Here is a 20755-nt window from a genome sequence, read left to right as displayed (position 1 = left end):
TTACTTTTATATTATCTACTTAGATATCCTGCTAGCACCTCAAATTCTTTATATTCAAAATTAAACTTATCAACTTTCTCTTTAAACCTTTTGTTTCTTTCTGCATTCCTATCTCAATGGAACTGCACCACCATCTAATGTCCAGGTTTCAGGGTTGGCCACCACTCAAGTGACCACCTAGACTGGCAGTAAGGAGACAAGGATAATAATGTCCACGTTTTGGGCTTGGTCACCACTCAAGTGACCAACCCTACCTACCACCTTGATATTCTCTCCTTCTTCTCAATCTAGTCAATTACCAAGTTCCAGTAACTTGATCATCTCATCTCTCAGAAATCTGTCTGCTGCTTCTCATCTCCACTAACATACACCTAATTTAAGCAAACAATTATCATCTCTTGCCTAGATTACTGCCATAAATCATGAATAAATAAGTCAGTTACCCACCCTCCATTTTAGAAAACACAGATGAATAGTAGTAACAATGAAGTGTAATTGAAAAAAAAAATTTAAAAAATGAAGTGTAGGCCGGGCGCAGTGGCTCAAGCCTGTAATCCCAGCACTTTGGGAGGCCGAGGCGGGTGGATCACGAGGTCAAGAGATCGAGACCATCCTGGTCAACATGGTGAAACCCCGTCTCTACTAAAAATACAAAAAATTAGCTGGGCATGGTGGCGCGTGCCTGTAATCCCAGCTACTCAGGAGGCTGAGGCAGGAGAATTGCCTGAACCCAGGAGGCGGAGGTTGCGGTGAGCCGAGATCGCGCCATTGCACTCCAGCCTGGGTAACACGGGCGAAACTCCGTCTCAAAAAAAAAAAAATGAAGTGTAATGAGTATATGATAGAGAAGATGCTATAAGTTCAGTTTGCAACATTGTGAATTTGAGGTGTTCCCAATATGTCTAATAAACAGGCCTGTAGGTCTAGAGCTCAAGAGCTCAGAGGTAAAAATGTATGTTTGCAAGTAGCCAGCACCAAGATGGTCAATAAGGCAATGGACACCAAGTGTGTGGAATGAGGAAAGGGTCTAGGACCTTAAGGTATTTCTATAATTTAAAAAGTGTGTCTGTGTGTGTGTGTGTGTGTGTGTGTGTGTGTGTGTGTGCATGTGTGTCTAAGATTAGGTCTCCCTCTGCTGCCCAAGGTGGAGTGCAGTGGTGTGATCACAGCTCATTGCACCCTTGAACTCCTGAGCTCAAGTGATCCTCCCACTTCAGACTCCCTAGTAGCTGGGACCACAGGCGTGCTCTGCCACACCCAGCTAATTGTTAAATTTTTTGTAAAGATGGGCTCCGCTATGTGGCCTCAATTGGTCTTGAAGTCCGAGGCTCAAACTTCTGCCTTGGCCTCCCAAAGGGCTGGGATTATGGGAATGAGCCACTGTGCCCAGCAGAGGTACTTCTAAGGGACACAAAGAGATTTCAAAGAAGACTGAAGAGCAAACTACATTTGCTGAGCCTCTCCCGTTCTTTGACTTCATCCCTGTCATGTCTGGTTTCCCCCTCACTAAACCTGCTTCTATGTCATAACCTAGTGTTGATGCCATACATGCTATATTATACCTACAGGACAGAAAAACAAGATCCTAGTTACCCAACTTTCTCTGAAACCTGTGATAAAATCATCCTTCATCTAACAGTTAAAAATCAACCAATGCTTTTCTTACCCTCCATCTTCTGCAAACGTCATGACTTCTACTTGTTGATCAGAAAGGGTCCCACTGCTACTAACTAGCCTCCTCTTTGTCAGGCCAAGCACAGCTTTTATATTTCCAGACTTCAGTAGTACTTGCTTTTCACTTTCATCATCAGAGGAACAAAGCAATGCCCTAAACCAAACATAAGGAAAAATGGGGTGATAAGAGAGAGCTTTTAATATTAAAGGACTAGGTTCACATTCTTTTTCTTTTTTTTTTTTTTTTTTTTTTTTTGAGATGAAGTCTTACTCTGTATCCAGGCAGAGTGTAGTGGCATGATCTTGGCTCACTGCAACCTCTGTTTCCTGGGTTCAAGCAATTCTCCTACCTCAGCCTCCTGAGTAGCCGGGATTATAGGCACCTGCCACCACACCTGGCTAATATTTGTATTGTTAATAGAGACACAGTTTCACAGTGTTGGCCAGGCTTGTCTCAAACTCCTGACCTCAGGTGATCCACATGCCTCAGCCTCCCAAAGTGCTGGGATTACAGGCGTGAGCCACTGTACCTGGCCTATATTCACATTTTAAGTCGAAACTTCAGTCAGGGATGTCATTTTATTTTATTTTTTATATTTTTTTCAAAAAGCTCTCTTTAAATCTTTCAGATTCTTTCAAGATTCAAGCCTAGGTTATTACCTCAACTCAAAACCAGCTGACAGAGACAAGATGAAGGAAAAACAAATCACCCCTTGAGAATTACATACCTGATCTCTCTGATTTCCAAATTTCCCAAAGCTACACATACCAGATTATACACATCAGGCACTGGAACTATCTGTAATACTGGAACCTAAATAAAAGAAAGCAGCCAAAAATTATACTTGGTTGTTTCATTTCTGTTTAATCCAGATTTTCTAAAATTTATCAAACTCTTTTGTATTCTCACTGTACCAGGATAATTTTCAACATCTGAAGGCTCGGAAAACATTCTTATTATTAGCTGTAAATCCAAATAAACTATATGCATAATAGTGCTTACTAAGCATTTACCTAATGCAATGTACTATTCTAACAATAGGGGAATAATTAAGTATATTCTTGCATGTGAATGAAAAGAACATTTATGTAGCCATTTAAAAGTATATGTATGTTCAAAGCACAGTGTTAGATGTGGTATATATTTGGAGAGCAAGAATGAGGTATATACAAGTATGAAGACTTAACAGAAACAAGGAAAAAAAAAATTTTTTTTTAAGACGGAATTTCACTTGTTGCCCAGTCTGGAGTGCAGTGGCACAATCTCAGCTCACTGCAACCTCCACCTCCTGGGTACAAGCAGTTCTCCTGCCTCAGCCTCCCAAGTAGCTGGGACTACAGGCATGAGCCACCACACCTGGCTAATTTTTGTATTTTTCATAGAGACAAGGTTTAACCATGTTGGTCAGGCTGGTCACTAACTTTTGACCTCAGGTGATCCACCTGCCTCAGTTTCCCAAAGTGCTAGATTACAGGCGCGAGTCACTGTGCCTGGCCAGAAAAGTGTTTATTTGGTGAGAAAAGACAGACCTAAAAATTTTAAGCACACTAAGATTGTAAGCATGTAAGATGTATATGATGGATATACATGTAGTAAAGAAGCAAAATAATGCCTTGGGGAAAGGCAAGGAGTATAGGTATCAGCAAGTAACAAAGTCAGAACAGAAATAAAATTCTAAGCTTGGCCAGGCACAGTGGCTCACACCTGTAATCCCCAGCACTTTGGGAGGTTGAGGAAGGCAACTCACCTGAGGGCAGGAGTCTGACACCAGCCTGACCAACATGGAGAAACCCCGCCTCTACTAAAAGTACAAAATTAGCCAGGTGTGGTGGTGCATGTTTATAATTCCACCTACTCAGGAGGCTGAGGCAGGAGAATTGCTTAAACCCGGAAGGCAGAGGTTGCAGTGAGCCGAGATCATACCATTGCACTCTAGCCTGGGCAACAAGAGTGAAACTCTGTCTTAAAAAAAAAAAAATTCTAAGCTCCTCCAACAGGTCTAGTGTAAAAACCCATCTCTAGGCTGGGTTCAGTGGCTCATGCCTATAATCCCAGGACTTTGGGAAGCCAAGCCGGGCAGATCACTTGTGGTCAAGAGTTCGAGATCAGCCTGGCCAACAAGGTAAAACCCTGTCTCTACTAAAAATACAAAAATTAGCTTGGTGTGGTGGTGAGTGCCAATAGTCCTAGCAACTCGGGAGGCCGAGGCAGGAGAATTGCTTGAACCCAGGAGGCAGAGGTTGCAGTGAGCCAAGATGGCACCACTGCACTTCAGCCTGGGAGACGGTATGACTCTGTCTCCAAAAAAAACCCAAAACCAAACAACAACAAAAAAAACCCATCTCTAGATAACGCTGTGATTGGATGGGTATGGTGGTTCACATCTGTAATCCCCAGCACTCTGGGAGGCTGAGGCAGGAGGACTGCTTAAGCCCAGGAGTTCAAGACCAGCCTGGGCAACATGGCAAAACCCCATCTCTATAAAAAATACAGGCCAGGTGCAGTGCTTGTGTCTGTAATCCCAGCACTTTGGGAGGCTGAGGTGGGCAGACTGCCTGAGGTCAGAAGTTTGAGAACAGCCTGGCCAACACAGCAAAATCCCATCTCTGCTAAAAATACATAAAAATTAGCCAGGCATGGTGGTAGGCACCTATAATCCCAGCTACTCACAAGGCTGAGGCACAAGAATCCCTTGAACCCAGGTGGCAGAGGTTGGCAGTGTGCTGAGATCATGCCACTACACTCTAGCCTGTGTGACAGAGAGAGATTCCATCTCAGTAAAACAAACACAAACAAACAAAAAACAATAAAAAATTAGCCACACATGCTGATGTATGCCTATGGTCCCAGCTACTTGGGAGGCTGAGGTGAGAAGATTACCTAGCCTGGGGAGGTTGAGGCTGCAGTGAGCCATGATCATGCCACTGCACTACAGCCTGTGTGACAGAGTGAGACCTTGTCTCAAACAAACAAACAAAAATTTGTGATAAAGCAAATAAAGCAGCATGTTAATGGTAGAGTCTATAATGGTAGGTATATGGGTGCTCACTATACTGCTTTTCTGGATGTTTGAAACTTTTCATAATAAAATGTTGGGGAAAAAAAACCTCATTGCTGTTCTGGTCATAGCTTCCAAGTTTGGTAAGCTACCCATCTACAATATTAGGCAAATATGTCTTTCAGCTCGAGATTCCCACTTACCTCTGTGAAGTGCCAGGTATAAAGTTTTTCCCACTGCCAAGCACCCAAAGCTTTCCAAAGAGATACTACATCTTCACAAGCAGTTATGATACATGGCTCTTTACAACCGGCTCTTTCCCAAAACATGGCACTCACATCTACGGAACAGGAACCTGAAAGATTCTGAAACAATAGCAACAAGAGTTCTGTTAAAGTGATACTCAAGGGCTGTTTTATGCAAAGTATAAATACGAAAAGTGAGGAATTACAATTCTATGAAACAATAGGTATGTAAAATTTAAGTTTATGCAGGACAAAAGAAAGAGCTTTGTGGTTCTTATGTATCTAAAAAATTGCCTATCAAACTTATGAAATATTTTATGTTTTATTTTATTAATTTTTTTTTTTTTTTGAGATTGAGTCTCACTCACTCTATCACCCAGGCTGTACAGTGGTGCAATCTTGGCTCACTGTAATCTCCGCCTCCTGGATTCAAGTGATTCTCCTGCCTCAGTCTTCGGAGTAGCTGGGATCACAGGCACCTGCCACCACACCCGGCTAATTTTTGTATTTATAGTAGAGACAGGTTTCACCTCCCAAAGTGCTTGGATTACAGGCATGAGCACCACACTTGGCTCATGAAAGATTTTTAAATATATAGTCCAGATGGAATAAATTCAGATTTAACCATAAGAAGATATCCCATAGAACTTACCCATGTGAAAATGAAACATCCTGATGAACCACTCATGGGTTGAAGAGGGAATAACATGGAAACAACATATATTATATTATCTACTATTATGACAATGGGAGCACTACATATCCAAACCACAGAGCATGGCCAAACCAGTATTTCCAAGAAAATTTGGAAATTTCCAAGAAAAATCATAATCACAAAGCCATTTATAAGAAAACAAGAAAGAGTAAAATCAAGTAAGCATGTAGCTCAGGAAGTCAGTACAAAAACAAAATAAGAACAATAAAAAACAGTAGGAAGGAATTATTTATAGTTATTTTACTTATTACAAAAACAGAACTAGGCCAGGTGCAGTGGCTCATGCCTGTAATCCTGGCACTTTGGAAGGCCAAGGCTAGTGGATCATGAGTTCAGAAGATTGAGACCGCCCTTGCTAACACAGCGAAACCCTGTCTCTACTAAACATACAAAAAATTAGCCAGGTGTGGTGGCATGTGCCTGGAGTCCCAGTTACTTGGGAAGCTGAAGTGGGAGAATCGCTTGAACCTGGAAGGCAGAGATTACAGTGAGCTAAGATCGAGCCAGTGCACTCCAGCCTGGTAACAGAACAAGACTCACTCTTATAAAACAAAACAAAACCCAGAAATAAATTAACTAAAAACAAAACAAAAAACAACAACAAAAAATACAACCCAATTAATTGACATAATGGCCAAATCTCAAGTCCAATGTAGAAAAACAATAATTTTAGAAATGGGAGAATGGAAAGGAGAGGCTTAATTGCATATACACAGATTTTAAAAATCTGTAAGTAGTAACTTTTTACCTACACATCTGAAAATATGAATGAAATGGTTGATACCTTAAGAGGCCAAGTTATTAGGATACTGGGCTCACACCTATGATCCCAGCACTTTGAGAGGCCGAGGCAGGCAGAGCCCCAGAGGTTAGGAGTTCAAAACCAGCCTGACCAAGGTGGCGAAACTCCTTCTCTACTAAAAGTACAAAAATTGGCCAGGTGCAGTGGTTCACGCCTGTAATCCCAGCACTTTGTAAGGCTGACATTGGCGGATCACCTAAGGTCAAGAGTTCGAGACCAGCCTGATCAATATAGAGAAACCTATCTCTACTAAAAGGACAAAATTAGCCAGGCACAGTGGTACATGCCTATAGTCCCAGCTACTGGGAAGGCTGAGGAAGAAGAACTGCTTGAACCTGGGAGGTGGAGGTTGCGGTGAGCTGAGATCACACCACTGCACTCCAGCCTGGGTAACGAGAGCAAAACTCTGTCTAAAAAAATAAAAAAATAAAAATAAAAAAATTAGCAGGGTGTGGTGGTGTGCACCTGTAATCCCAGCTACTCTGGAGGCTGAGATACAAGAATCACTTGAGCCTGTGAGGTGGAGGTTGCAGTGAGTGGAGACTGGAGATTGCCCCATGGCACTCCAGCCTGGGCAACAGAGGGAGACTCTGTCTCAAAAAATAAAATAAAAGTAAACTAAGTTATTAAAATTGACTCAAGAATAAATTCTGAAACAGAGCACAGGTATTATTATCTATCCTTTATGGAAAAGGAATCTAAAGCTTAGAGGTTACACAATTTGTTCAAGGTGACATAGCCAGTAACTGGAAAAACACTTTATGTATGTGGATTTGAAGCTCTTTCCTTCACACTACTAGTTCTCTGGGAGAGCTTCTGTACTCCCATCTTCACCCCGACCCCTAGGACATTTAGTAATGCAACATTTTCAGTTATCACACTGAAAAGATTAACCAATCTATCAAAATCTAGAACTGCTGCCCATTTTCTTATAAATCACCATAAGTGATTTTTCTAGAAACACTATACCATTTGAGTAGGAGAGGCATGAATAACTCTCATTTCACTCTCTTTCTGTCAAAATGCCTGACATCTCATCTCATCTCATCTCATCTCATCTCATCTCATCATCTCATCTCATTTGAGACGGAGTCATGAATAACTCTTTCACTCTCTTTCTGTCAAAATGCCTGACATCTCATCTCATCTCATCTCATCTCATCTCATCATCTCATCTCACTTTGAGATGGAGTCTCATTCTGTTGCCCAGGCTGGAATGCTGTGGTGAGATCTTGGCTCAATGCAACATCTGCTTCTGGGTTCAAGTATTATCCTTCTCAGCCTCCCTAGTAGCTGGGATTATAGGCGCAACCACCACGCTTGGCTAGTTGTTGTATTTTTAGTAAAGATGGGGTTTCAACATGTTGGCCAGGCTAACCTCAAACTCCTGACCTCAAGTGATTTGCCCGCTTCAGCCTCCCAAAGTGCTGAGATTACAGGCGTGAGCCACCGCGCTCTGTTCCCTAACTTAGATTTACTTAGCCTAAGTTGTTCTTGGCAATAGGTTGATATAGAAACGTCAAGAGAAGAGCTTAAAACATAAACAGAGGTAAATATTGGGAAAAACAAACAATCCAAATCTGTTTTTCTAAATCTGTTTACCAATATATTTAGTAGTATTAAAGAACAAGATGCTATATGATCAAATTATTTTTCAATTCATTCAAGTTTTCATATGCAAGACACAAGACACTGTAAAAGAATATTCTTCTGACCTTTAACTTTGAAACCAATTTTAAGTTGCCTGGGTTTATGCTACCAGAAGCAGGAAGCACTGCTACTTCATTCTGTGAAAACAAAAGTCACATCATTAGTCTACACTTTATGTATAATGTCTGCCTGCATCACCTACTCATCAAAATATCTACTTCATATTGTCTTTATTTCCTCTTATAATAGCAGCAAAGCTCCAGAGGCAAACTGTTTTCACTGATGACAAAGAGAATAGGATCTCCCATATTTAAAAGAAACATTTTAATGAGCCTTAATTTCCCCAGAATGAACTTAATGTTTACAATGAAGTCATATCAAAGAAACATGTGAAAACATTCTTAAACATGGAGGGTCTAAGTAAGTCATGCTGTTTACATTCACTAAGACATTTCATTCCTTCAGAGAAAACTTCACAAAGGAAATAAATGTACCTGTTCGACAGACTGTTTATGCAACTCCTGGCATGTGCTTCCATAGAGCTGATTTTCTTTAAAAGTGAATGACTCAATGGGTGGGGGTGTTCCTTGCAGGACAGACTCACAGTCACAGGTAGGTTGTCCTTGCCTGCCTGACACTTGCAGGGTGGTATGAGGTTTTGCTGTGCTGCTTGAACTGTCGCACTGTTTACCATCACTGGCAAGACATACTGAGTCTTTCAAATGAGCAAGTTGGGGTATACAGCAAGTTCGTCCGGTGACGTCTGTGCATGCTTTTTCATAGGAGCCTTGAGAGCCAAAGGCTGGAGTAGTACCTAAGATGGGGAAAGCAGGTGAACACATGTCTGCAGTAGGTCTATCATTATCATCAGGCACAACTGTATTTAAAGGAGTATAAAGTAATATGGATGAAGAAAGGCCCTTCTTTGTACATTGGCTTTGTGGGTTTGGCATTTTGGGATGCGATTTTCCTGGTAGAACAACTTCCTCTTCTAAGTCTTCCATTTCTGTATCCATGCATTTAGGACTCAGTTCCTCTGGAAAAATACAATTTCTCCCTTTAAGATGCCTCTCTCCATACACTTTTGATTCAAAGGGCTCCATTCGTTTTTCTGAGCAGGATTTCAGTTTTTCAAGCTTAAGAGGCGCAAAGTCTTCATCAGGTAACTGAAAGTCTGTGATATTGAGAAAAGATGATAGTTGCTTTAAACTCAGCATTCCATTCTTATGGAATGGAGCTGTGAAAGCATCATCATCCAAGGATAAATAAGCACTATTACTCCAAGAAAGGGAGTCCTCTTTTTGATGACGACTTTTCTTCCCTAGAGAAAAATAAACCACATAGTAACAAAATCCAACAAAAGAGACATTAATACCCAACAAAGAGTGAGCTTCTAAACTCACATATACTAGAAAATGTTCATTACTTTTTCTACTCATGACTCAGAAACCTGGGTGAAGGGTTCAAACAATGGTCATGGGTTAGTGTTTAATTAGCAGCTCTTTCCCCACACTATCCCAAAAGTGTATTGCTAGCCAGGTGTGGTAGCTCACAGCTGTAATCCTAGTGCTTTGAGAGGTCAAGGTAAGAGAATCGCCAGAACCCAGGGGTTCAAGACCAGCCTGGGCAACACAGTGAGGCTGTCTTTTAAAAAAAAAAAAAAAAAACTAAAACTAAAAATTTTTTTTTTTAAAAAAGGCCAGGCACAGTGGCTCACACGTGTAGTCTCAGCACTTTGAGAGGCTGAGGCAGGCAGATCACTTGAGGTCAGGAGTTTAAGACCAGCCTTGCCAACATGGTGAAACCCTGTCTCTACTAAAAATACAAAAAAAAAATTAGCCGGAGTGGTGGTGCATGCCTGTGATCTCAGCTACTCAAAGCTGAGGCAGGAGAATCGCTTAAACCCAGGAGGTGGAGATTACAGTGAACCAGACTGCACCCCTGAACTCCAGCCTAGGCAACAGAGCGAGATTCCATCTCAAAGAATAAATAAATAAATAAAGAAAACCAAATAAAACAAAACAGTACATGGTCAACATTAACTGGGAAAAGGGACTGAGGTGAAGTCTCAGCTCAACCACGGATTTACAGTGTAAACTTAGGCAAATCGATTTATTTCATTTTCCCTTTTCTCATTGTCTCTCATAAGGGAAGTGAACTAAAAATATCTATATCCTTTCCTACCTCTAAAACTATGATTCCAACAGGCTGCCAGAGTATGGTCTACTAAATGTTGGCTCCTCTCACTATGGAAAATTAAGTCCCCTTTTGAAGCAAAGAGTAATTTACCGCTTTTTGTTTGCTTGTTTGTTTCAAGACAGGGTCTCACTGTTGCCCAGGCTGGAGTGCAGTGGTGAGATCTTGGCTCACTGCAACCTCCCACATCAGCCTCCTGAGTAGAAATTAACTGCCCTTAACTGACACAGGAGCAGAAAATCAAACACCGCATGTTCTCACTCATAGGCGGGTGTTGAACAATGAGAACACATGGACACAGGGAGGGGAGCATCACACACTGGGGTCTGTTGGAGGGAAATAGGGGAGGAACAGCGGGGGGGTGGGGAGTTGGGCGGGGAAGGCATGGGGAGAAATGCCAGATATAGGTGAGGGGGAGGAAGGCAGCAAATCACACTGCCACGTGTGTACCTATGCAACAATCTTGCATGTTCTTCACATGTACCCCAAAACCTAAAATGCAATAAAAAATAAAATAAAATAAAATAATTAAAAAATAAAGAAATTAACTGCTCTTATTGCAAATGGTATCCCACACCACTCAAAATGTTGCTATATCCTAAATGATGAATGCACAAACTGTGGCATATACATATGATGGAATATTATTTAGTCATAAAAATGAACAAACTACTGATGCATGTTACAACACAGGTTGTACCTTAAACACATTATACTAAGTGGCCAGGCTTGGTGGCTCATACCTATAATCCCAGCACTTTGGGAGGCCAAAGGGAAATGGATCACTTGAGATCAGGAGTTTGAGGCCAGCATGGCCAACATGATGAAACCCTGTCTCTACTAAAAATTCAAAAATTAGCCAGGCGTGGTGGTGGGCGCCTGTAATCCCAGCTACTCCTGAGGCTGAGGTAGAAGAATCACTTGAACCTGGGAGGCAGATGTTGCAGTAAGCCGAGATTTTGCCACTGCACTCCAGCCTGGGCAACAGAGTAAGACTCCATCTCAAAAACAAATAAACTTGTTATGCTAAGTGAAAGCAGCCAGACACAAAAGGTCTCATATTGTATGATTCCATATATATGAAATATCCATATATATGAAATACGACATATATGTAAATCCATACAGATAGAATGCAGATTGGTGGTTGCCCAAGGATGGGGTAGAGGGTAGGGGGAGAGAAATAGGTAGCAGCTGCTTAAGGGGTACGAGATTTTGAGGTGATGAAAATGTTTTAGAATGAGATAGAGGTGATAGCTGCACAACACTGTAAATGTACTGACTTGTTCACTTAATTTAAAATGGCTAATGTTGTTATGTGAATGTCACCTTGTGAAAAAAAGTTTTGTAGCTGCAGTCTACTAAAATTATAGCAGACTATTTCAAACTACTGGTTGGGCCTGGTGGCTCATGCCTGTAATCTCAGCACTTTGGGAGGCCGAGGCAGGCAGATCACCTGAGGTAAGGAGGTCAAGACCAGCTTGGCCAAAATGGCGAAACCTCATCTCCACTAAAAATATAAAAATTAGCTGGGCATGGTGGCCGGCACCTGTAATACCAGCTACTCAGGAGGCTGAGGTGGGAGAATCACTTGAACCTGGGAGGTGGAGGTTGCAGTGAGCTGAGATAGCACCATTGCACTCCATCCTGGGCAATAAGAGCGAAACTCTGTCTCAACAACAACAAAAAACTACTGTGTAAAAAACAGTATTTCTAGATTACTGGATTGCCTACTTTTTGATGACTTTGTATTCTTGTTAACTTAAAAGATAATGAAGAATCACAATTATTATTTTTGCATTAATCATGGCTCATAGACCAAGTCCCTGTCCAGTGGTACAGAACCACCTGCTACCTATTTTCGCACATAAAGTTTTTTTTTTGTTTTACCAACTCGGCTGTAAAATGCACAGTAAAGGTGTGTTAGAACATAGTCACAGTTACAAACTGAATTTGGCTGCTCTGGCACATAGCTGAGTAGTTAACACAGAGCACAAAGACTAAAATATGTGCTACTGGCCCCTTCTAGAAAGTATGCTGATCCCTGGTTTAAAGCCATAATGAATTACCCGGTTTTTTTGCTCAGTTGATCAGGTATGATTAAATCCTCAGTAAATTAAAGTTTAAATTACAATGTATCCTTGCTTGCCATCCTCAAAAATCCTGTGTTCCTTGGAGGGCTTAGAGACACTGCATTAGATATTTTATCCAAAAAAGTTGCTCAGGCCTTTTATATTACATGTCGACTCCTAAAAGAGGTAGTCAGTGGACTCCTACTCTTTTTTTCTTTTGAGAGAGGGTCTTGGGTCTTGCTGTGTCACGCAGGCTGGAGTGCAGTGGTGCAATCACAGCTCACTGCAGCCTCAACCTCATGGGCTCAAGTGATCCTCCCACCTAAGCCCCTCAAGTAACTGAAACTACAAGCATACACCACCACACCTGGCTAATTTATATATATATATATATATATATATAGTAGAAATGGGGTTTCATCATGTTGCTCAAGCTGGTCTCAAACTCCTGGGCTCAAGCAATCCTCTTGCCTTGGCCTCCCAAAGTCCTGGGATTACAGGGTTGAGCCACCAAACCTGACACAGAGTCTTACTCTGGTACAAATTCCACTTTACTTCAAAAAACACTTTCTATATTAGCTGTGAAGCTGCTAGCCACAGATAAGAATTGTGATCTGCCTGAATAAATATTAATATTACATATACAACCAATATATTTTCCTTTTCAGTGTTTGTTTCAGCTCTATTAGTGAACACTGGCACCATACCACCATACCATCAGGTTTGAATCCTGGCTCTTGATTTTAATTACATTAATTAAAGTCATTTAATTTTTTTTTTTTTTTTGGAGATGGAGTATCACTCTGTCACCCAGGCTGGAGCCTCCACCTCCTGGGTTCAAGCAATTCTCCTGCCTCAGGCTCCTGAGTAGCAGGGATTACAGGCATGTGCTACCACACCTGGCTAATTTTTTTTTGTATTTTTAGTAGAGATGGGGTTTCACCATGTTGGCCAGGCTGGTCTTGAACTCCCAACCTCAAGTGACTCATCCGCCTTTGCTTCCTAAAGTGCTGGGATTACAGGCATGAGTCACTGCATCTGGCCTAAAGTCATTTTAATCTCCCTATGCTTTAGTTTCCTCACCTGTAAAATAAGAATGAAAATAGATTCTACCTCAGGTAGGACTGCTATGATGACTCAATGAGTTAGTATCTGTACAGCATTTAGAAAGTGCCAGGCAGGCTGGACACAGTGGCTCATGTCTGTAATTCCTGCACTTTGGGAGGCCGTGGTGGGAGGGTTGTTTGAGGCCAGAAGTTCAAGATCAGCCTGGGCAACAGGGCAAGACCTCGCCTCTACAAAGAATTTAAAAACATTAGCCAGGCATGGTGGTACACGCCTGTAGTCTCAGCTAGCTCGGAGGCTGAGGCAGAAGGAACATTTGAGCCCAGGAGACAGAGGCTGCAATGAGCCATGATCAGACCACTGCCTGGATGATTGTGAGACCCTGTCTCTTTATTAATTTATCATTCATTCATTCATTTATTTATTTGAGTCAGGGTCTCACTCTGTTCCCCAGACTGGAGTGCTAGATCTTGGCTCACCGCAACCTCTGCCTCCCAAGCTCAAGCGATCCTCCCACCTCAGCCTCCTGACTACCTGGGACTACAGGCACATGCCATCACACCCATATACCCAGCTAATTTTTGTATTTTTTGTAGAGATGGAGTTTTGCCATGTTGCCCAGGCTGGTCTCAAACCTCTGGCTCAAACAATCTGCCAACCTCAGCTCTACAAAGCGCTGGAGTGACAGACGTAAGCCACCACACTCAGCTCTCTTTTTAGAAAACAAGAAAAGAAAGAAATTGCTGGACATATAGTAATTGTTAGCTTTCATCATCGTCATCATCAAACACATCTTGATTTACCTTTCTCTCGAATAACTGCTTTTTTGTTCTGATATTTGTGCGAGGTGACTTCCTCCTCAGCCCTATTAATAACTGACGTGCTGGAAGTTGGCAAAAGTGGTTCACAATGATCTGATGCTGTGATGCAGACTGATTTTCTTTTTCCTCTATTTCTTCTACCAGATGCCTGGGCAACTGCCTTCCTAGACAAGTCATTGTCTTCAGTGGGCCCAGTGGGAGAGTTGACTTTAGTTAATGAGAAAAGTTTCTGAGAGTTTCTTGAACTCGGTTGTCCTGTGCATGTGTCAGACATCCTAATTTCACTTTTATCAGTTTCCTCATTGGAAAGGTTTAAATTTTTACTTGCATCCTTATTTTTATTTTTAAGCCCTTTCTTTTTGACATCCAAATGACTCTGAATGACAGCCTCCACGGCTACTTTCCTCTGGCAATTGGACATGCTTCGTGTTGTTCTAACATAATATTCTGCAGGAAACAGAAGACCTTCAAGCATTGTGCAAGAATGTTTTTCTGCAGGAAGAGGAGAAGTTGTTTCTAGGCTAAGACTCTTAGGTTGACTTAGAATATTATTTTCCTGAAGATTTTCATTTCTGCCATCAAGAGCATTGCTGGGAGATTTTAAAGATTCCTCTGTTTGATTTTGTTCTTTTGAGTTTTGGTTTTCATTTGCTGATAAGTTATTGTGAGTGAGTTCATTTGTAGAACATGAAATATCTGCCTCTAAATTAGAACTTGTGGGCAGATGGCCACTTATAGCTTTATTTACAACGAGGTTCTCTGTAGAGACATTTACTTTTTTGCCCTGTGCCTCCAAACTTACAGGTGAAGTAAATCTAATGCTTTTTAGGCCACAAGTAGTAAGTTCACTACTACCTTCAGGAGGAATACGTTCCAAGTGTTGACTCCTTCTACTATCTGATGGAGTCTGTAAAGGAACTGTAGTCTTCTTGGTGAAATTAGTTCTTAGGAGTGTATCAACACCTTTTTCTGGTTGGGCAGTTGGTGGAATTAATATACTCTCTCTATTAGTTTCTGTAATTGGTTCCGGAGAATCCAGAAGTTCAGACTGAAGACTTAAAAAGTGAGTTTTTATTTCAGTTACTGGTGATCTAGTAGGATTTTTGCTGCTGATTTCTTTCTGTTCCTTTAGGCTTTTCCCAGACAGTCTGAGTGAATCAGTGTCAAAGACACAGTCTCTCTCTTGTGAAATCAATGTTCTCTTCTGCTGCTTCTTACTTCTCTTTGGCAGTTTCTGTTTTTTCTCACAGTCAGGGTCACTGACCCTGTGTGGGAAATGTTCTTGGGTGTCATCTGTTCTCTGTATAGGTAATCCTCCTGGGCCATCTCCAGGGTTAGAAGACTCAGGCCCAACATCAATTGTGATAGATGTCTTTTCTCCAGTTTCTTCATCAAGATGGGTTTTGATGTGTAACTTGTTATAAAGAGGTCTTTTATTTTTAGGTTCTGAAGAGGAAAAAAAAAGGTGTATACCTTATTTGTCTTATAAAATGAAACAAAAAGTACTCAATTTTTAAACCTATTATATATAAATACTACTAAACATTTATTCAAGAAAGAATCAGTGGCATTTCATTCAGGTAGATGAATTTACAGGTGAAGTAAAACTTTTTTTTTTTTTTTGAGATGGGGTTTCGCTCTTGTTACCCAGGCTGGAGTGCAATGGCATGATCTCAGCTCACTGCAACCTCCGCCTCCTGAGTTCAAGCAATTCTCCTACCTCAGCCTCCCGAGTAGCTAGGACTACAGGCGCGTGCCACCATGCCCAGCTAATTTTTGTATTTTTAGTAGAGACGGGGTTTCGCCTTGTTGACCAGGATGGTCTCAATCTCTTGACCTCGTGATCCACCCGCCGCAGCCTCCCAAAGTGCTGGAATTACAGGTGTGAGCCACCGTGCCCGGCACTAAAACTATTTTTTAGGCTGTGAGTAGTAAGTTCACTGTATCTTTAAGAGGAGTATGTTCAAGGTGCTGACTATTTCTACCTGATGGAGTCTGTAAAGGAACTGTACATATTCCATACCGTACATACTTTTAGAAGTCCTAATTTTTTTTTTTGGTCTCTGTAGAGACTGTCAAAAATTGCCAATGCCAACTATATTTCAAGTTGTCATGGCAGGGTATTGGGAAAAGTTTTCAATTAGCAATAATCACATCTTGGATAAACCTCACTGGCTACGATACTGCCACTGCACAAAGCTAAAAGTCCTAATTTTTTTTTAATTCAAATAATCTATGAAATTTTAAGTACATGTAAAACAAATAGTATTGTACTAAAAATGTGTTTTAAACAGAGTATTATCACACAACCTTTTCTCTTAATTTTTAAATCTCAACTAATTTTTTTAATCTCATGTATTTCTTTTCTTTCTTTTTTCTTTTTTTTTTTTTTGAGGTGGTGTTTTGCTCTTGTTGCCCAGGCTGGAGTGCAATGGCGTGATCTCGGCTCACTGCAACCTCCGCCTCCTGGGTTCAAGCAATTCTCCTGCCTTGGCCTCCCAATTAGTTGGGATTACATGGATGTGCCACCATGCCTAGCTAATTTTGTATTTTTAGCAGAGACGGGGTTTCTCCATGTTGTTCATACTGGTTTCGAACTCCTGACCTAAGGTGATATACCCGCCTCAGCCTCCCAAAGTGTTGGGATTACAGGCATAAGCCACTGCGCCTGGCCTATCTCATGTATTTCTTCTATTTTCCCCTTGACTCAAGTAATTTTCATAACCTTCCCTTTTCAATAACCCTCAATTTTATTATTATAAATTACTTGAATTTTAACATCAGAATTGACCATTGGTTTTAGAGTATTTTTACTCAGATTTTTTTCTCTGTTCATATATATATAAATTTTAAAAAGCTTTCTAAAATTTAAACAATAAATATAATTTCTGAAAATTGAGAAGGGAAAAAAGTGGAGAGGGAAAAAGAGTAACTAATAAACAGTATAACTGAAAGCAGAGTCTATAGAGTAAATTTTATGGCATATGAATTTTATGTTAATTAGAGTATACTGCAGCTGGGCGCAGTGGCTCATACCTATATCCTAGCATTTTGGGAGGCCAAGGCGGACAAATCACTTGAGGCCAGGAGTTTGAGACCAGCCAAGCCAACATGGTGAAACCCTGTATCTACTAAAAATATAAAAATTAGACAGGTATGGTAGTATGTGTGCCTGTAATCCTAGCTACTTGGGAGGCTGAGGCACGAGAATAACTTGAGTCCAAAAGCTGGAGATTATAGTGAGCCAAGATTGTGTCACTGCACTCCATCCTGGGTGACAGAATGAGACTCTGTTTCAAAAAAATAAAATAAAAATGAAATTAAAACTGAAGAGTCTATTGTTAGTCATTATCTTCACTGTGGGAAAAAGAACAACAGCCAAAATATACCTGGGAAATGAATAATAAAGCAGGCATAAGTGAATGGTCTAGATTTACCTGAGTGGTTTAGCTGTGATAAAAGTTCCTGCTGGGACAAGCGATCTTGTTCTTCTACTGTTTTCTTAATAGAATGCCTTATTTTTTCAGTTCTTTGAGCACGCTAGAGGAAACAAAAACAGCCCAAGAAATACATTTTCTTTAAAGCTTTATTAGAGTTAAGAACCGTTTTCAAATTGTTTGTACTACAGCACCTTAATTTGAGAATACAATTCACTTACCTGAAGGCGGGCTAGTGTCTTGCTGTATTCCCTTTTCAAGAATGCTAATTTTTCCTTTAACTGGAAGAAGAAAAACACCAACAGTACTGGGCAAGTGGAAAGGTGGAGTCAGAGGGAAGGGATGCAGTGCTTGGCAGGGTCCCTTAGCAAGAGGCAGCGAGTAGCACTGGTCCCTAACAGTCTACATTTGGTTCTCAAAAAGCACTAAGCTCTTGACTATTTCAGGATCTTTGCATAACCTGTTCCTGTCACTTGGAACACTTCAAGCCTTAGCTTAGATTTTTATTTCCCTGGGATAGACTTCTGGGTCCTTCTCCAAATCTAGTTTAGACACTCTACCAGTCCTCTTACTTCCCTTATCACAGTATTATCACATTATGTTGTCTGTTTACATCTCTGTTTCTCCCCATTGCCCAGATCCATGAAGGTGGCAGGGACCATCACCCTCAGTCATTTAACAAATGAATCTTTTGTCAGTTAATGGTCCAGGTATCTCTGGTACCTGGGACAATAACCAATACCCACTATGTGGCAATTATTGTTCCAGATGCTATTCCAGATGGGATTTACATACAGTGAGAAATACATACAATAAGAAAATAGGCCGGGCACAGTGGCTCACGCCTGTAATCCCAGCACTTTGGGAGGCTGAGGCGGGTGGATCACGAGGTCAAGAGATCGAGACCATCCTGGTCAACATGGTGAAATCCTGCCTCTACTAAAAAAAAATACAAAAAATTAGCTGGGCATGGTGGTGTGTGCCTGTAATCCCAGCTACTCAGGAGGCTGAGGCAGGAGAATTGCCTGAACCCAGGAGGCGGAGGTTGCGGTGAGCCAAGATCGCGCCATTGCACTCCAGTCTGGGTAACAAGAGCGAAACTCCGTCTCAAAAAAAAAAAAAAAAAAAAGAAAAGAAAATAGAGAAAATGATTTTACAAGGTAATAAATAACTAGATGACAAACAGAGGGATGTGAGAGAGTTACTAGCCTACTGATAGGGACTACTTTAGTTAGAGTGGTCAGGGAGGCATTTTTGAGGACCATCACTTTAGCCTAAGATTGAAGGAGGAAGGAGCTAGTTTGGGGAAGATCAGAGGGAATGGTACCCCAGGCAGAGGGCACCACAAATATAAAGTGTCTGCAGTGGAATGGGCTATGTGTGTTTGAGGAACACGCAGAAGGCCAGTGAAGCTGCAGCTATCACTGCTGAATCCCCAGCCAGGCACACAGTAGGCATTTAACAAAGATTTACTAAATAAATAAATGAATTGGGCTGAATCAAATTACTGCTCTCTGAAAGTCTAGATTCCCTTGTCTCTCTGGCTCCTTTGGGTCAAAGGATTCTCTCAGCAGCAAAGCCAGCCCAGGTTTTTCTGCTTTTTAGGAACTTTTTAGCTATACTAATCTTTCAACCAACAAAACATCAAGATTTCCATCCTCCATACATACCTTAAAAAAAAAAAAGACCTACTCATCTGGGTGCAGGGGCTCACGCCTGTAACCTCAGCATTTTGGGAGGCCAAGGCGGGCAGATAATCTGAGGTCAAGAGTTCAAAACCAGCCTGGCCAACTTGGTGAAATCCTGTCTCTGCTAAAAATACAAAAATTAGCGGGCGCGATGGTGAGCACCTGTAATCCCAGCTACTCCGGAGGCTGAGGCAGAAGAATCGCTTGAACCCGGGAGGGGGAAGTTGCAGTGAGCCAAGATCACGCTATTGCACTCTAGCCTGGGCGACAGAGTGAAACTCGTCCTCAAAAACAAAAACAAAAACAAAAATCTACTACGTGCAAAACATGCTACTAGACAAGCTGCCAACTGTGGATTTTTCTTTTTCTTTCTTTTTTTTTCTTTTTGAGTCTGTCGCCCAACCTGGAGTGCAGAGGTGCGATCTCGGTGTCGAGTTCAAGCGATTCTTATGCATCAGCCTCTGAGGCCTGTGCCTCTGGGACTACAGGCAGGCCTCACCACACCCGGCTAATTTTTGTATTTTTAGTAGAGACGGGGCTTCACTACATCGCCTAGGGCGTTCTCAAACTCTGAGCTCAAGCGATCTAGCCATCACGGCCGCCCAAAGTGCTGGGATTACAAGCATGAGCCACGAGACTGGCCTCCCACCAATTTTATCAATGTCTGGGGATAATCCTGTTTACCTATAAATGCTCTTTCTCACCCCCAAAGAAGGTAACCCATAAGAACATCAGCAAAAACTGGAAACATCCTAAAAGTCTATCAGTAAAGTACAGTCTAAAGAAGCAAGGGCACTTCCAAGGCCAGGCACGGTGGCGAGCGTCTGTGATCCCAGCTACTCGGGAGGTGGAGGCAGGACAGTCGCCTGAACCCGGGAGGCAGGGGTTGCAGTGAGCCGCGATGGCGCCACTGCACCTCAGCATGGGTGGCGGAGTGGGATTCTTGTCTCAAAAAACAAGAAGAAAAGAAAGGAAAAGAAAAGAAAAAAGAACTTACTTTCATTTTTAAGTTCTCTTTTTTTTTTTTTTTTTTTTTTTTGAGACGGAGTTTCGCTCTTGTTACCCAGGCTGGAGTGCAATGGCGCGATCTCAGCTCACTGCAGCCTCCGCCTCCTGGGTTCATGCAATTCTCCTGCCTCAGTCTCCTGAGTAGCTGGGATTACAGGCACGCGCCACCATGCCCAGCTAATTTTTTGTGTTTTTAGTAGAGACGGGGTTTCACCATGTTGACCAGGATGGTCTCGATCTCTTGACCTCGTGATCCACCCGCCTCGGCCTCCCAAAGTGCTGGGATTACAGGCGTGAGCCACCGCGCCTGGCCTTCATTTTTAAGTTCTAGACGGTATTTTTGTTACAAAAGTTTGTTACAAAATACCGTCTAGAACTTAAAA

The 20755-nt window shown here is 41.7% G+C and overlaps 1 protein-coding gene and 1 non-coding gene across 2 annotated transcripts in view; both read right to left on the bottom strand.

Annotated features, from left to right (window-relative positions):
* The window catches only part of PALB2 (partner and localizer of BRCA2), a 33824-nt gene that overhangs the window by 12290 nt on the left and 779 nt on the right, over nucleotides 1–20755 (bottom strand). The window contains exons 2-9 of the mRNA XM_003930191.4: nucleotides 17898–17957; nucleotides 17677–17779; nucleotides 14222–15685; nucleotides 8580–9406; nucleotides 8151–8222; nucleotides 4877–5038; nucleotides 2403–2488; nucleotides 1667–1828 (exon numbers count right to left, since the gene is read on the bottom strand). Of these exons, the coding sequence (XP_003930240.3) occupies nucleotides 1667–1828; nucleotides 2403–2488; nucleotides 4877–5038; nucleotides 8151–8222; nucleotides 8580–9406; nucleotides 14222–15685; nucleotides 17677–17779; nucleotides 17898–17957 (2936 nt within the window). The remainder of the gene's footprint in view (nucleotides 1–1666; nucleotides 1829–2402; nucleotides 2489–4876; nucleotides 5039–8150; nucleotides 8223–8579; nucleotides 9407–14221; nucleotides 15686–17676; nucleotides 17780–17897; nucleotides 17958–20755) is intronic.
* LOC120367513 (U4 spliceosomal RNA) lies at nucleotides 16300–16440 on the bottom strand. The gene has a single exon (XR_005581883.1). It is a non-coding gene; the product is annotated as a U4 spliceosomal RNA (small nuclear RNA).

The sequence above is a fragment of the Saimiri boliviensis genome, chromosome 12, assembly GCF_048565385.1.
Source record: "Saimiri boliviensis isolate mSaiBol1 chromosome 12, mSaiBol1.pri, whole genome shotgun sequence".
Classification (NCBI taxonomy): domain Eukaryota; kingdom Metazoa; phylum Chordata; class Mammalia; order Primates; family Cebidae; genus Saimiri; species Saimiri boliviensis.
This window is presented reverse-complemented; position numbering and strand designations above follow the sequence as displayed.